Source organism: Patiria miniata, unplaced genomic scaffold (assembly GCF_015706575.1).
Source record: "Patiria miniata isolate m_02_andy unplaced genomic scaffold, ASM1570657v1 HiC_scaffold_17, whole genome shotgun sequence".
Lineage (NCBI taxonomy): Eukaryota > Metazoa > Echinodermata > Asteroidea > Valvatida > Asterinidae > Patiria > Patiria miniata.
The window spans coordinates 14,197,071-14,212,217 of record NW_024037055.1 but is presented as its reverse complement, the minus strand read 5'-3'; the positions used below and the strand labels follow the sequence as shown (position 1 = coordinate 14,212,217).

Here is a 15,147-nt window from a genome sequence, read left to right as displayed (position 1 = left end):
TCACTTCATCACATCTCTTGGTGTTCCAACTTCCATAATTTTTGGTCTAAAGGTGGTACCAACATGCGGTTTTCACAGCAGTAATGCTGAGATTGTGCTCTCTTCAAATCTGTAATAAAAAAAATTTTGACCAGGGTCGACAAACGACTCATGTAGCTTGATCGCATCACATATTTATTCAATCAGTTCTATCTTGATAGTAAAAATCAAATTTGAAAAAAGTGAGATTTCAATGTGCAGTCTGCTTACCTTGCTATGGTGATTATGACTTAACAAATAATTTGGTACTGGGTACGACCAAGTCAATAAACCATGCTACATGCTACTATTTCTCTAATTCCTACAGTCAGATGTCCCTTGTGAGCCACCAGCCCCTCTTATCCTTGGTGTTGACCTGTCTCAAGGGTCAAGACGAGCAGCGTGAAGGCCTCCTGACATCCCTCCAGACACAACTCACTCAGTTCCTGCAGTCCCCTAAAGATGTGAGTACCTTAGTGCTTCAAAGGCATATCCAGCGAGAGCCATTTTCTACGGTGGTGCAGGGCTAGCGCGAGTCGCGCTCAGGTAGTACACATGCACTCCAGGCTCCTTCGACCAATAGGAATACCAAAATGCGCGTACGCCATGTCTTTTAAGCATTGTCCCTTCACCGACGTATAAACACTGTATACTCAGTGTGTTACCTCCCGAGTGAAAGTTGGAAAAACATCACTCAGGTGGGACTCGAACCCATGGGTTCACTCGGGAGGTAACACACTGAGTATACAGTGTTTATACGTCGGTGAAGGGCAAACCTAATTTGATTTACATCACCCTGACTCCATATTATGAATAGTTTATGCGGTACCCGCTGCTATGTACATCAGATTCGAACCAGCCAACTGATCCCGTTAGCTCGGTGGTCGAGTTGTAAGACATCTGCACTAAAAAGCAGGAGGTCGTGGGTTTGAGTCCCACCCGAGTGATTTTTTCCAACTTTCACTCAGGAGGTAACACACTGAGTTTACAGTGTTTATACGTCGGTGAAGGGCAAAACCTAATTTAAGTTACTAAACACCCCGTGAAATTATTCCGTCTGGCTTGCTGTCGTTCAGAAAAAATCAAGAAGTGTAGGTGATTTCCAAGGATCAGTTAATCGACTGATTTTTGGAAATACAGAGAGCTATCGACGAAATTGGTTTCATGATCAAAGGATTGTGCATGGTTTACCACTGTTTTCTCGAAAAGTGTAGTATCCACTGAGCGGAAATTTTAACAGGTCAGGTTTTGAATATTCTTCTTTGGATTTTGAGTGGTGGAATTTATAGAATAGGAGCAAAATGCCCGAAAAGCAAATAATCTTATATGCATTAAAATGCTAAAAGGACGGTGGGTTCCATGTTTATGAGAAATGTAGGTCACCTCCAACAATATCGAAATTCAAAAAAAAAAACGTTTGAAAAGAAACACAGAAATACATACACTTACACCGTGTTTGACCCATTTGGGTAAAACGGTTTATTTTTGAACAATTTCTTCTACAAATAAAATCAAAACTTGATGATATGTAGCATGAAATAACTCAGGCGGATCTTTTTATGTGTACGAGGCACACAAGTGACCCAAAATAAAAGCCTTTTATCAGAGTGTTGCCAACGCCGAAATAAAAAAAGTGAAATTATTGGGAGGAAGAAGTCCAATTTGTTGAAGATCATGGGAAAGCAATTTTAAAGGTATAGTCCATCATTTGTAATTTGTGCATTTTGTTCATTTGAAGCAACAAAAGTGCTCAAAATCTAAAGAAGGATACTGAACAACTAACCTGATGAAGTTTCAGCTCAGCTTCAGCTGTATATTTCGAGAAAAACAACATTTAGGATCTCGATTTCAAATCAAAAGTTGCTGAATCATGTTTTGAATTGGGCCTGAATTCAGCGTCCGAGACACGTTCTCACTGAGCCGATTGCAGCTACGCGATGTCGCGCACCGATCTGACGAATTATAGCAACTGCGCGCGTGAGTGTGCGTCGTGTCAACGCTTGCGCATGCTTCGCTGAAAAAAAACGAACTACTAACGGAAATTTCCAACAGTGCTTCTTAAGACACACCGTTGGAAAGGCCTTCTTTCGTTGATTACTTCAAAATGACAGCTTGCCAGAAAGAATAATTTTACAGGGAGTTTAGTCCCCTTACTATCTTTCAACCAAGTATGTTTTCAACAATAATAACACCAGTTACTTTTGCGATAGCTGCAAATGATGGACTCTGGCTTTAAACTGATTACATTTATCTTGATTTGTATTTCAGGATCGTTGGGAGGATGAGCAGAGTCGTAGGATGATGCATGAAGCTCTGCAGCTAAGACTGAGTCTGGTCAGTAATGCGTGCACCTCTTGTGCTTTTTGAAATCCAAGAAATCTAAGATAGTTTGCAGGGATGGAGTCAAGTCCATCACAAGTCCTCCAGTCCCAATTCAAGCCAAAGCTATTCAAATGAGCTTTCACAAAGGCATTCCTTTATTGTTCATCCACTGTTATTATTTTTATTATACGTGTAATGGTACCATTAAGGAGACACGGTATCGTAATTTCTTCGAACGGTGGGAGACATCTGTCATTAGGGAGACATTTTCATGTCTTCCTAATGTCACAGCCCCCCTTTAGATGCACAATTTTATGGTCGCAATTAGGTTATTTTTTTATTAGGTTTTTTTTACGTGTGTTAGCAACGGAATCCAGTAACAAGGCCAAAAATTGTGCATAAGTTTTCTCCGTTTTCTCAAAATGTAAAGTATCCACCGAGCTGAAACTTTAACAAGTTAGTTGTTATATACCCTTCCTACTATTTTGAGCATTTTTGTGGCTTCAAACAAAAAAAAAGAAAATGGAAAAGAACATTGCATCCTGATGCCACTATTTCATCATATATTATCTCAATGAAGGGTAGTCATTGCAAAAATGTTGAAAAAAAACCATGAATCTGGGACTGAGAAACATTTCCAATTTTGTTAGAAAATACTTTGAAAATGCACACAACTCTCCGTAGACTTTGTACACAACCAAAGAAGTGGTGTCTGGATGCTACATTCTTTCCAAAAAATGTTCAAAAAGCAAATTTGTCCATGTATCTTTAACGGCAAGGACCTTGACACAGTACATAACGCTTGTAAATCTTGTACCACAGGTGGGTAACATGTTTGACACCATCCTACGCAGCCAGCAATGGACCACAGAATTTGCCCTGCTTCTACTGCAGCTAATCACCACAGGAACCGTGGACACACATTCCAACAGGTAACCTATGTTGCCTATTCGTCAAACTAACCCGAATAGCTTCGGCAGCTGAATTTCTCATTTTTCCGGTATTACCTGCAAGTCTTGTAGTGTTCGGTAGTGAAGTCATGGGGGGTGCTGTAGTCCAGTGGTTATGGTGTTCAACTCGTGTGCCGTGGTACATGGGTTCGATTCCTGACCATTGGAACATGGTGCTTGTGCTCTTGAGTAAGGCACTTTACCATTATTGCTTCGTCCTTCAGATGGGACGTAAAGCCGTAGGTCCCGTGTATTGTGTATTGCACGTAAACTGAAAGATGACTTTGAACACGTGCCGACTATTAAATAATGTAATTACACAGATTGTGAGCTTACTACCGGTACCTACAGCAATGGGTGGCTTTCCCCTTCTAGTCCTTGGGGAAATAATAGCCACTTTTCGCTCATTTTCCAACAGCAATATTCGGTACATTTTGTACTAAAAAATCAAGAGCCAAGGACGATGTTCAATATAGCCGAATGTTCAGTATAGCGGTATTCGGTGTAACAACGTTCCACTGTACTACATATCTCTCTCCTCCTTTGCCCCCCCCCCCTCACACAGCGAGCTCTTCACCACAGTCCTGGACATGCTGTCCGTCCTGATCAACAGCACCCTGTCCAGCGACTGCAGCGAAGGGGAGAAAGGCCGAGAGCACCAGACGCTCATCAAGAAGCTCAAGAAGGAGCTCGGGGACAAGCACTCGTACGACATCGACCGTGTCCGGCAGCTCCTGCCGGTACCTAAGAAGACCTGTGACGTGGTGACTGTGGAGCCCATGGGCAGCCTGATTGACACTAAGGGAAACAAGATCGCTGGCTTTGACTCGATTGATAAGAAACAGGTGGGTAGAAAAGACATTAGGGGCCAAACACTGTAAAAGTTGCAGGATTTTGCAGGATTGAGGCAGTGGTCACCCCTCCATGGACCACATTCAAGAAGTAATGGATGATTTTGGAGGGTTGAGGCTGTATGCAATTTTTACATGTAGGCAGTTGGAGGACTTTGCAGGATCGAGGTTGCATCCTAGCAAAAATGCCTAGGGAGTTAGCGTTAAAAATGCTTGAGGAATTCGAGTTTTGATGCTGTACTTCAGCTTCACTTCATTGCTAACCATACCAGTACCCCCATAACCCTTCTGCTATTTAAACAGTCACAGACAGTCAAAATTCCCTTCGACTTCCCCGGCTATACTTTTAACAAAGGTTAGTCACCAGCAGTCAGATCATATGTCAAGCAAGCACTGTGACTAGTCAAACTGGGTCAATAGACAAAGCAGGCAAGTTGTGGTCACAGCTGTTTTACCACTCACCCGTAGTCAAAGCATTGCTGTATGAAGTTACTTAAAACAGTCCCAGCCAGTCAATCCTGCTTTGTGTAGGCTGGGGATTCTTAAAGGGATTATACAACATTTGCAAGCATCAAAAAACAAAACTAACACATTTTTACGAAATACCTTACTAGGATGTTGGTAAATGACAGTGTAAAGCATCCTGTAAAAATATGGCACCTGGTGTGAAATCATTTTCAAGAAAAGTGGTATTTTTGTATAAATTTCCAACGGTGGTCGGCTGACCACCTTTGGAAAAAACCTAACTATTTTTCAAATACTGCTCAAAATTTACCATTTTATTTTTCAGGCCAAATTTGTTTGCTATTATTTACATGTACATTAACGGGTGCAGGCCAGCTAGACTGGTTCCCTTACCTTACAATGTTCCGGCATCTATAAATTGATCAATTTCATCTTTAGTGGAGTCAGGGAACCAGACTACTGGGACATTTGTGTTTTTCTTGGTTTTTCCACCATTTTAGAACACAAAACCTCAAACATGTCGGTGTAACAATATTTGATCTATTATACTAACCCCCTCAAATAGTTCATTTCTGAAAAATTACAGCTAAAGCCAATGATGTACATTCCCTTTAACTGTTGAAACAGTCACTTGTGTGATTTTGACTGAAAGGACTACTTGGCACAGAATGTATGTTCGTATAGGAGGGTTTATATAATGCTAATTTTTTTATACTCCCAAAATTGCCAGGGTCTGCAAGTGGCCTCCAAGCAGAAGATCAACCCCTGGGACACCCTGGAGGCCTACAAGAACCCTGCCCCTCTCTCCTGGTCCTTCTTCCGGGCAGTCCGCATGGAGCGCAAGCCCCTCAAGTACCAGGAGCAGTTCCGCCTGACCCACTACCACACCCACAACCGGGAGAAATCCGACGATTACTACTTCCAGCCGCCCCAGCTGCCCCCGGACGAGGAAGAGCCGCCGCAGCCAATCAGCAGCCAGGAGGCGGAGAAGGTTGCCATGGACTCGTCGGGCAACAGCCTATCAGAGAGCAGCAAAGGGGAGGGGAGTAGCGGGGGCGGGGCCGGGGAGATGACCAGCAGCACCACTACGAGCAAAAAGAGGAAGCGGGCACCGAGGAAGAAGACGCCCACACCGGGCCAGCAAATCATGAGAGAGGTAGGCGTTAGGAAAACTTGTAAGACAGATCTATGTACACTTACATGTAGTATGGGATAGACTCCTGTTAAATCCAGTGGGTAGTTTCCCTGGCTGGTGACATGATATTACTTTTCATGACTTATTACAAGAGCCTCATAGTCTCAACACACTTTTAATATCACATTTTTAACACACTTTTAATATCTCCACATTGTGTCTTTGTCATCATGACCTCTGAAGTGGCTTTAACAACCATTTCTGACTGAATCAAAAATATTGGAAACGTCCCAGTTCAACCCCAGTCAATTGTGGCTAAAAGGGGGAGTGAGGGTTAGGGACGGGCAATGGGGGCCATGGGCACCCTTCCCCCCCCCCCCCCCCCCCCCACCCTCCAAAAAAAAAAGTGTCTCATTCCCTTTCGCTCTGCAGATTTTTTGAAATATTAATAAAAAGAAACTAGAAAATGGGAAAAACAGCCCCCTCCCCCTCCATTTTTTAATTCGAACTGTTTGCATCAATTTTCCATCCTTGGCTAAAGCAGTCCTAACGGTGTTTTTTTTTCAACAGCCGTTTTCTTACAACCAGGGCATGGCAGGTTTTCCTGAGCGTCCATTCATGCAACAGCAGCAGAATTACATGCAAGGCCCGTTCCCCTACCAACAACCACTACCACCAGGTAAAACATACACTCCCTGATCTAAAAAAAACAGAAACAAAAATTGCCACAAATTGGAAGAATGCAAAACTAGACAAGCAGCGACTCAATGTTGAACCCCAAGGTGTCCTGTAAAACCTTGACCTACCAATACTCTAATTTTGCTTTCCTCCGTTACTATTTCTGCTGCTGTTGAGACCATATGTGACATCTAATGAGTAGAAAACAATTCCAGACCAAACTAATGTAAAGCCCCAGTCGCACATTCACGGTTTGGAGCTACGAATATCTACGGTTTACCAAGAATCAATCGATCACGATGAACCGTCGAGATTGGTGGAGAAATCGACTTTCTAAGAATGCACTACGGTTTCAGGACGGATAGCCATGACTGTCCTACAGTTTCTCTACCAATACACCACGGTTTGTCAAGAATATGGACAGATTGGTGAAGAATATCGATGGTTTTACTAAGAAGAATGACGTTAAAGCCACGGTTGTCTGCGATTGGGCAACGGTTCTCCTGCGAATAAAGCATACATGTTTGTAGTACAACCTTAGCAGAATCCTGGCATATCCGGGCATATCCGTTGGACATTCGTAGAGATTTCTACCATGAATGAGCTACGAATCTCCAAGAATATGTACGAATAGCCACGAATAACACTACGAATTAGTACGGTTGTCCTACGGATGTCCCATGGTTGCACTACAGATTGATTTTCATGACGCTTCACCACGGAAGTTTGGAACAGTTTAAAACTTCCGTAGCCCCTCCACGAATACCCAAGGAAGATGACGGATAACCACGGATGTACTAAGGATGAATACGGCACCTCCACGGTTTATCATGAATTTTAAATCGTGGATATTCGTAGGTCCAAACCATGAATGTGTGACTGGGGCTCAACGGCCTTGTACGTGTACATCATGTGGTCGGACGTACGTTGGATTTTATGGAATTGCCCACCTGTGATTGAGTTGACTACAACTCCAGAAAAATAGACCCGAGCGTGATCATGGTGCACAGATATCCCCCCCCCCATCTCTTTCTACCACCGTGAGGGGGGACTTGTCCTTAAATCCATGCACCTTACAGTTCATCTTTTCTGTAATCATGGCAACCCATTTTCTTCCCCCTCCTCTCCCGCAATAGCAGGACCTTCTCGCATGGACCGGCAGATGCCCATCGGCGGCAACTCCAAGGCGGCACTGCGCAACATGCTGGTGGATAGGAAACAGCCGGGGAACCAGGGACACAACCAAGCGTCGGTAAGCATTGCAGGTCAAAGGTCAAACGGTCATATGAGTAGGTCAGCCTTTTCTAAAAAGTGGGATTTGTTTCGAGTTTTGCCTCAGCTCATACTTCGTAGTCATTAAAACCCTTACAATCATGGATCCCGCCAATTTCAATACCATATTTCACAAACCCGAGGCAGATAGGGTTAAGTAGCCTTATACTGACAAAAGCAAACATACAACTTCAAACGTTTTGCTTTGTTCTATATAGGCGTGGACGTCAAATCTTCCTTTTCATTAGCACGTGCGTGTTCATTGCATGGTCGCTATGTATTTACCATTCAGTACTCCAGACTCAAGAACCATTGAGTTTTAAGTAAATTCGTCTGGGAGGTAGATAAGCCAATGTAAAAAAAATTCCCTGATGCCCGCATCCACCTATAGATCAATCCAGTGGTTCGGAGGGAGTCGGAGGGGGTGGGGGTGGGGTTAGAATCCCTCCACCCCCATATGACCAAATAAAAGGTAGGGGAAGAGGGCATACAGCCGCACATCTGATCAATGTGTTGATTGTGCTCTCTGCGCAAGGCCAGCTTTTAGGTGGCACACTTTATGCAGATGTGGTTGAAGCCATGAACATGACCATCCGGCATATTGAAATTGTTTGGGGGGGGGGGGGAATTTGGTTAACACCAAAGTTAAAATGTGCCCAGCATTCTGAGCAAGTCAGTGTACCAGATGTTTTTCATATTTAAATCCCAAAGGCTATAGGTCACCCGCAAATGGCTTATTTCAAAATGGGATTAGTGTATTGCCTTATTGTATAGTCTGCGTGTTTTATTGTCAGTCAGTGACATAACTTAATCAGTGTCTGTCTTACTTTGAGTGCGTTCGATTCCCCCAGCTTACTCGCGCCTGGCTCCTCGCTTGATGACAGACATGCGCAGTGGAGCTAAATAAGCAAACGGTTTCGAGTAAAGTTTCGTGCAAGAGCTGGAAAGTTGAACTTTGGCATGACACAGGCTGCATCCGAATCAACTGTCTAGAACTAGCTCCAGCTCCACGCCCATGAAATTTACGCGGGGACGCGCTGACAATCGTATAACTGTAGCTCTGGAAGCCTGTTTCGGACATGGCCTGAAGGGCCTGCCGGACGTCACGTTGGCAGCCATGTTTATTGCATGGCCTTATGGGATACTTACCCAAGTAACTGGCTCGGCGAGTCGGTTACTTGGGCCAGGCTCGAGTAAGCGCGAGAAGCCACGTGAGAAGTAAATCGAACACTGTCGCGCTTGCATGAGTAAGCGCGGGGAAAGTAATCAAACGCACTCAATATGCCAAACTTTATCTACCAATGTGCACCATACAATCATGCTGTTAGTTCTGAAGCAGGAACTTTCAATACCAGAATTGTTTGCTTTTCTGAGCCATAAGAAAGTCAGCCAACTCGGTCAGTTCACAAATGCCAAAGGGACATCAGAATAATAGGGCTGTGCATCGGAACCTGGTACCCAGTACCCGACCGTTGATGTCAGGAACTGGTTCCAGATTATGGAATGGTGGAACGTTGCTATAACAAACAATGTGGGATCCCCAAAAATTGTTCGTAATAATGATCGTTCGGTATAGCGATTTTCACACGTTAGTGGCGCCCTCTTTTGATCATTGTTATTGTGTAGTTGCATTTACAAACCACGCGCGGATCAGAGTCGCCAAAAGTGTTCATTAATATTTTCAATTCCGTAGCAGAACTTCACCAAGTATGCCCTGGTAGTTACTGAAAGACGACTTCGAACACTGCGACTATTGAATCATGTAGCCTAAATACACAGTTTTTGGGCTTGCATGGGTGGCTTTTTCCAAATATTTGTTGGGGAAATAGTGGCCACTTGTCGCTCTTCTGTTGACATTTCCAACAACAATGTTAGGTACGTTTTGTACACAAAAATTGGGAGCCAAGGCTGATTTTCGGTTTAGCCGAATGTTCGGTATAGCGGTGTTCGGTATAGCGACATTCCACTGTACCCGTAACCAACTTTACATATTACTTAGTAATTTCTCTGACAATGAAACAGAAAGGTTTTGAATGTCATTTGTGGGGAATTTTCAAAATAAAAACCAGGCCACATGGGAAAACAAAACATATTTCACGTTTACGACGCTTTCGAAAGTTGCACTGTACACACTTGAGCTATAAAGCTCACTGTACACACTTGTATCTTGACGCACCAATGTACATGTAGTAGTATTATCGTGCAGACCTTTATAAACAATCTGAACAGTAACTTCCGAGATTTGAATTTTGGGGTTGGGTTTCTTTATCGGGTACCTGAGTACCAGGTTGTTTTTTTAATCGGGTACCCGGTTCCCGTACTACCGTAAGTGCACAACCCTACAGAATAAACCATGCAGTGACTGCAAGCATACACGATTACTTCAAGACGAGTTTCAGAAAGTGCTAGGACCAATTCACGGAAGGTTCTGAGCAAGATAACTTGTTAAAAGTGTAGTCCATCAATTGTAATTTGTGCATTTTGTTCGTTTGAAGCAACAAACGTACTCAAAATCTGAAGAAGGGTGCTGAATAACTAGCCTGATGAAGTTTCAGCTCAGCTTCAGCTGTATATTCAGAGAAAAACAGCATTCTAGGATCTTGATTTTATATCAAAAGTTGCTGAATCCTGTTTTGAATTGGGCCTGAATTAAGCGTCCGAGACACGTTCTCACTGAGCCGATTGCAGCTACCCGATGTCGTGCACTGATCCGACGAATTATACATGTAGCAATCGCGTGCGCATGTGCGTCGTGCCAACGCTTGCACCCGCTTCGCCGAATTAAAAAAAAAACTTCTAACGGAAATTTCCTACGGTGCGTCTTAAGATGCACCGTTGGAAAGGCCTTCTTTCGTTGATTTCTTCAAAATGACAGCTTGCCAGAAAGAATAATTTCACAGGGAGTTTAGTCCCCTTACTATATTTCAACCAAGCACGTTTTTCAACAATAATTATGTCAGGTACTTTTTGGATAGCTGCAAATGATGGACTCTGGCTTTAAGCGCAAAATTTTTTGGCTGCTGCTTGTAGTCGGATCTCAGCTCTTATATTACTACTTCATTGTTATAGCTTCGGTTTGCGGTAACACCATGTGGTTGTGTGTACGGTACTTTCGCTCAGTAGATTTAGTTCCGATAAGAGCTGTCCTGCTAGTTCAAAAAAGGACCTTGTCCTGCTTTTTATGTACTTTCGCTAAGTACATTGGAAGTGGTGCTGTGGGGTGCTGTGGTCCAATAGTTACGGTGTTCGACTCTTGTGCCTTGGTACATGGGTTGGAATCCTGACCATGAGAACATGGTGCTTGTGCTCTTAAGCAAGGCACTTTACCATTATTGCTCCGTCCTTCGGATGGGACGTAAAGCGGTAGGTCCCGTTTGTTGTGTAATGCACGTTAAAGAACCCAGTAGTACTTATCGCTAAGAGAAGGGGTTCGCCCCAGTGTTTCTGGCAGTGGCTGCAATATGCGCTGCAGCACCTTGTAAACCCTTATAAGGTGCTACATAATGGGTATCATATTTCTCATAAACTTCATTTACCTTTCTTTAATAATAGACATAATTTCCAGCACCTTGAGTACCTAATTCTTGGTAGATACGTGCGCTATACAGGGTGAGTCAAAAAGAAGTTGACCGGGATTGGTGATGTTTTTCAAAACAAACAAATGACACTCAAAAGTTCAGTAAAGCACATATTTAACAAGCACTCTCTCCTGCTTATTAGACAAAAAAAAGAACGAAACAAATTGATCATTCCTAAGAGGAGTTATGTCTATTTTAATAAAGGTACTCATTTTGCAAGCTGTCCACGGAATACTTGAACAAACAAATGTAAAGTAAGCATATTCACATTAACATTCCATGGACAGCTACAAACATGAGAGCTTTAAGTAAAACAGGCATAACATCTCTTAGGCCAAAAAAAAAAAGTCTCCGGTTTCTGGTATGGAGCTTGTCCAAAAAGTGGTGCGGCGACGCGGCTTTTTTTTTTTTTTTTACCCGACTTTTTTGATTCAAATGTCGGCTGATGACTGCAAATGGTGCCCGACTAAACTTAGTACAAATATATGGGAGTCCAGAGAGGCCACATAAAGCTTATTCTCGATCATAACCCCATCTAAAAACACGTTGAAATTGCGCAGCAGCAGAATTCCAGTCAAACCAGTGAGTTTGGCGGTTTTGAGACATCATCTTTCATTGAAAAAAAAACTTTTTCATTTTGCCGACGCGCATGGCTACGGCGACGCGCGCGCATACCAGAAACCGGAGACTTTTTTTTTTTGGCCTTAGGAATGATCAATTTGTTTCATTCTTTTTATCAGATAAGCAAAAAAGAATGCTTGTTTAATATGTGCTTCACTGGGGTTTTGTGTGTCATTTGTTTGTTTTGAAAAACATCACCAATCCCGGTCAACTTCTTTTTGACTCTGGTATTATTATTAATATTATGTAGGGTGTATACTCATGTTTCAAAACCTCTGACACTTACATTAACCCTCTTAGTGGGACGTCAATATTCAGAGCAATGTGTCCAAATAGTTGTAGGTGAAGGGATATGAAGTGTTATGACCCTTGCTCTTTCGGTGTATATAATAGGGCGTATCATATTTCTTGAATGTGGTCCTTGGAGGGGTGACCACTGCCTCAATCCTGCAAAATCCTCCGGCAATCACTGTCAATATGTTGAGGCAGAGCCAGTGACATCCTAGAGCAGTGCGGAGGATTTCAAGTACAATCTAGGCCTATGCACGGCTGAGCATAAACAACACAAGGTGCAGCCCAAGACCTTGACACAGTGCATTCTTCGAAATCAGCCACACACTTTTGCCATGTAGCCTCAATCCTGCAAAATCCTCCATTTTGCTAAGAGTATTTGGGAGGATTTGGGCGGGTATTGGGTTAAAGTTCTGTGTTTCATGTCCATGGGCTCCGTGCACGAACAAGAGAGGGCGCTCTTCTACCACATTCAAGAGCCCAGTGCGCGTACTGGTTCGCGCGCGTAAAGCAGAGAGTACGCATGACTAGTTCTTTTCTGAATGTGCACAAAGCCATCACGTCTTTGTGTCAGCGTCAGGCGTCGTCAAGCAGTGCATTCAAATATCTCTCCCAGTGGTCTCCCCTAGCTGTCCCTGTCTTACCGTTGAGGGGGTACTTGTGCACGGAGCCCGTAGCACATCGAGCCCCGTTACAGATGGCTTGAATACGTTGCCATTTTGTGAGGGACTTATATAAGGCCAAAAAAAAAAAATAAGTCGGTCTCTGGTCAGCGCGCGCGTCGATTTTAATCATGCGCGTCAATCTTTTTTTTCCCAAAATGTTCCGCGGTAGCTCCAACAGCGCCCTCTATTGCCGCACCTCCTCAATTTTTTTTACCAAAGAGCACCAAGGAATGGGAAATTGCACCAAGGCAAATGATCGAGAGCACCAAGGCAAATTATGGAGGACACCAATGTACATGAGGACACCAAAAAAAGCAAAATAGTACCCCACCTTGTCTGTACAATCTAAGCTTGTTGAAAAAAAAAAAGCAAAAAAAAAAAAAAAAAGCCGCGTCCCGGCGTCAATTCTGGAACTTTGGTCTGACCAGAGACCGTTTTTTTTTTTTTTGGCCTAACTGTCAAAAAATAAAAACCAGGGAAGGAGGAATCATCTGAGCTTGTCTGACTTTTTTGCCACACACTCTTTGCAGAGAGAGGATGGCCTGAACTTTGGAAGTCCCATTTTGAAGGTAAAACAGTCCAAACGCTATCATTGTCTTGCATTGCTTTTTTTTTTTTTATTAAACTGACTCCCCCCCCTCATTCAGGCTGGCATTAACTCCTCCCCCTGCTGAATGCATGATCTGCTGCTGCATGTAAGGTTTATATGAACATTTTTAATCCCTCTAAAATGGTTTAACAGCTGACGAAAAGTGTCGCCTTCCCTCTGCATTGTTTGTGACAAAAGTTGATCATTCTCTGAGCTGAAAAGAAAATAGATTGTTCTACTTGTCTGTGCATGTGTTGCATGCTGGTCGATTTGACGACTTGGAAGTCGATTTAGATTTCGTCGTTTTAGTTCTGTTTTCGTTTGTTGAATAGCTTGGTGTGAAAAGTCGCTCTGAAGTTGTGATAGTGTGCATGATATGTTTCTACCGGTATACTTAGAAGTTTGGTTGTTGCAGACTTGTTTGCTACATGTAATAATTTTGCAGTCTATTCCATAAGAAATTTTGAAAATGAAAGCTCTCACAACTTTGATGGTGACAGAACAGACAAAATAAGAGTAAATCAGAAAGTAAATAAACAGAGATCCAGATAAGTCTTAAAGGCAACTTTGATAGGAGGAAATGGTATACAAATATTGAGTGGCTCAGCGTGGAATGGGAGGAATATTATCGCAAGGTAAAATCTGGACTTTTCCATTTCAGAGGCAAAGCTGAGTGAACTGGAAAAGTCCAGATTTTACCGAGCGATAACATTCCTCCCATTTCACAATTTAAAGCCACTCACTATTTGTTTTATATAACTGACATATAGATCCTTGTCATTTAATATTTGAACTTTTTATTTCAATACAAAATTGGTGGAAAATGTATTTCTCTCTTCCAAACCACCCCTTCACGAAAAATGTTTGAATCCAACGCTGTAGCGCTGGCTCTTTGGAACAATATGCGCTACGCGCATCGCTGAACGCGCACATCAGCATGCATTTGCACACAAATACCGCGTCATGGAAAAAGAACGATTCTAACTGTTGAAATGTCCCATTCCCATGGGCGAATGGGACTTTTTGAGCCCCGGCGTGAATGGGAGCAATGAAGAATGTCACGTGATGTGAGTTCCACCAATCAAATGACAAGGATCTGTATGTCGGTTATACATTGACTGCTTCGAGTGGTATAGTAGAACTAGCCTCCCGAGGTGATCCATGGAGCATTCTATTTTGTTTATTACCCAAGGCGAAGCCGAGGGAAAATAGAATGCTGTATTGTACAAATTGGGGTATTGTACAAGGCAACTGCCCTGTGACGGATGAATATCTGAACAGTGACTAGCACAATGCCTTCGCCATTGAAGGGTGCCTTCATGATGGAATTGTTAGCATGCCTGGATTGGTCTGTTGATCACAATGAGCGATCAACGAGTCAGCTTCGATGATTATTACGGTACCTCAAAAATTCAGAAATCATCCTGAAACAAAGTCAATAGTATATAATTTGCAGTGCCAAACTTATATTTTTTGCTTAAATTATAAGCATTCTGATAGCTTTTGAATGTAGACTCCGTGTATGAACACTAGATGGCGCTATTTGACCACTTTAAAGATCCCATTGCACAGGATCGGACGCACCATCTGTGAGTGTATGTTCGCGCATGTGTGGCGTGCAGTTCGCGCAACTAATTTTATTCTCTCAAAGCCATAGGGCCTTTGCGTGACTGTCAGGCGCCGTCAACAATGCGAAAAAAATGTCCCTCCCA

General features: G+C 43.0%; 1 protein-coding gene across 4 annotated transcripts in view; it reads left to right on the top strand.

Annotated features, from left to right (window-relative positions):
- Positions 1-15,147, top strand: part of LOC119723913 (mediator of RNA polymerase II transcription subunit 12-like protein) — a 110,057-nt gene that overhangs the window by 87,085 nt on the left and 7,825 nt on the right. For 3 of the 4 annotated variants that reach the window (XM_038194819.1, XM_038194818.1, XM_038194816.1), the window contains 7 exons: positions 347-482; positions 2,287-2,352; positions 3,163-3,272; positions 3,856-4,135; positions 5,337-5,762; positions 6,312-6,420; positions 7,556-7,671. In XM_038194819.1, the coding sequence (XP_038050747.1) occupies positions 347-482; positions 2,287-2,352; positions 3,163-3,272; positions 3,856-4,135; positions 5,337-5,762; positions 6,312-6,420; positions 7,556-7,671 (1,243 nt within the window). The remainder of the gene's footprint in view (positions 1-346; positions 483-2,286; positions 2,353-3,162; positions 3,273-3,855; positions 4,136-5,336; positions 5,763-6,311; positions 6,421-7,555; positions 7,672-15,147) is intronic. The other variant, XM_038194817.1, reaches the window with a different exon arrangement.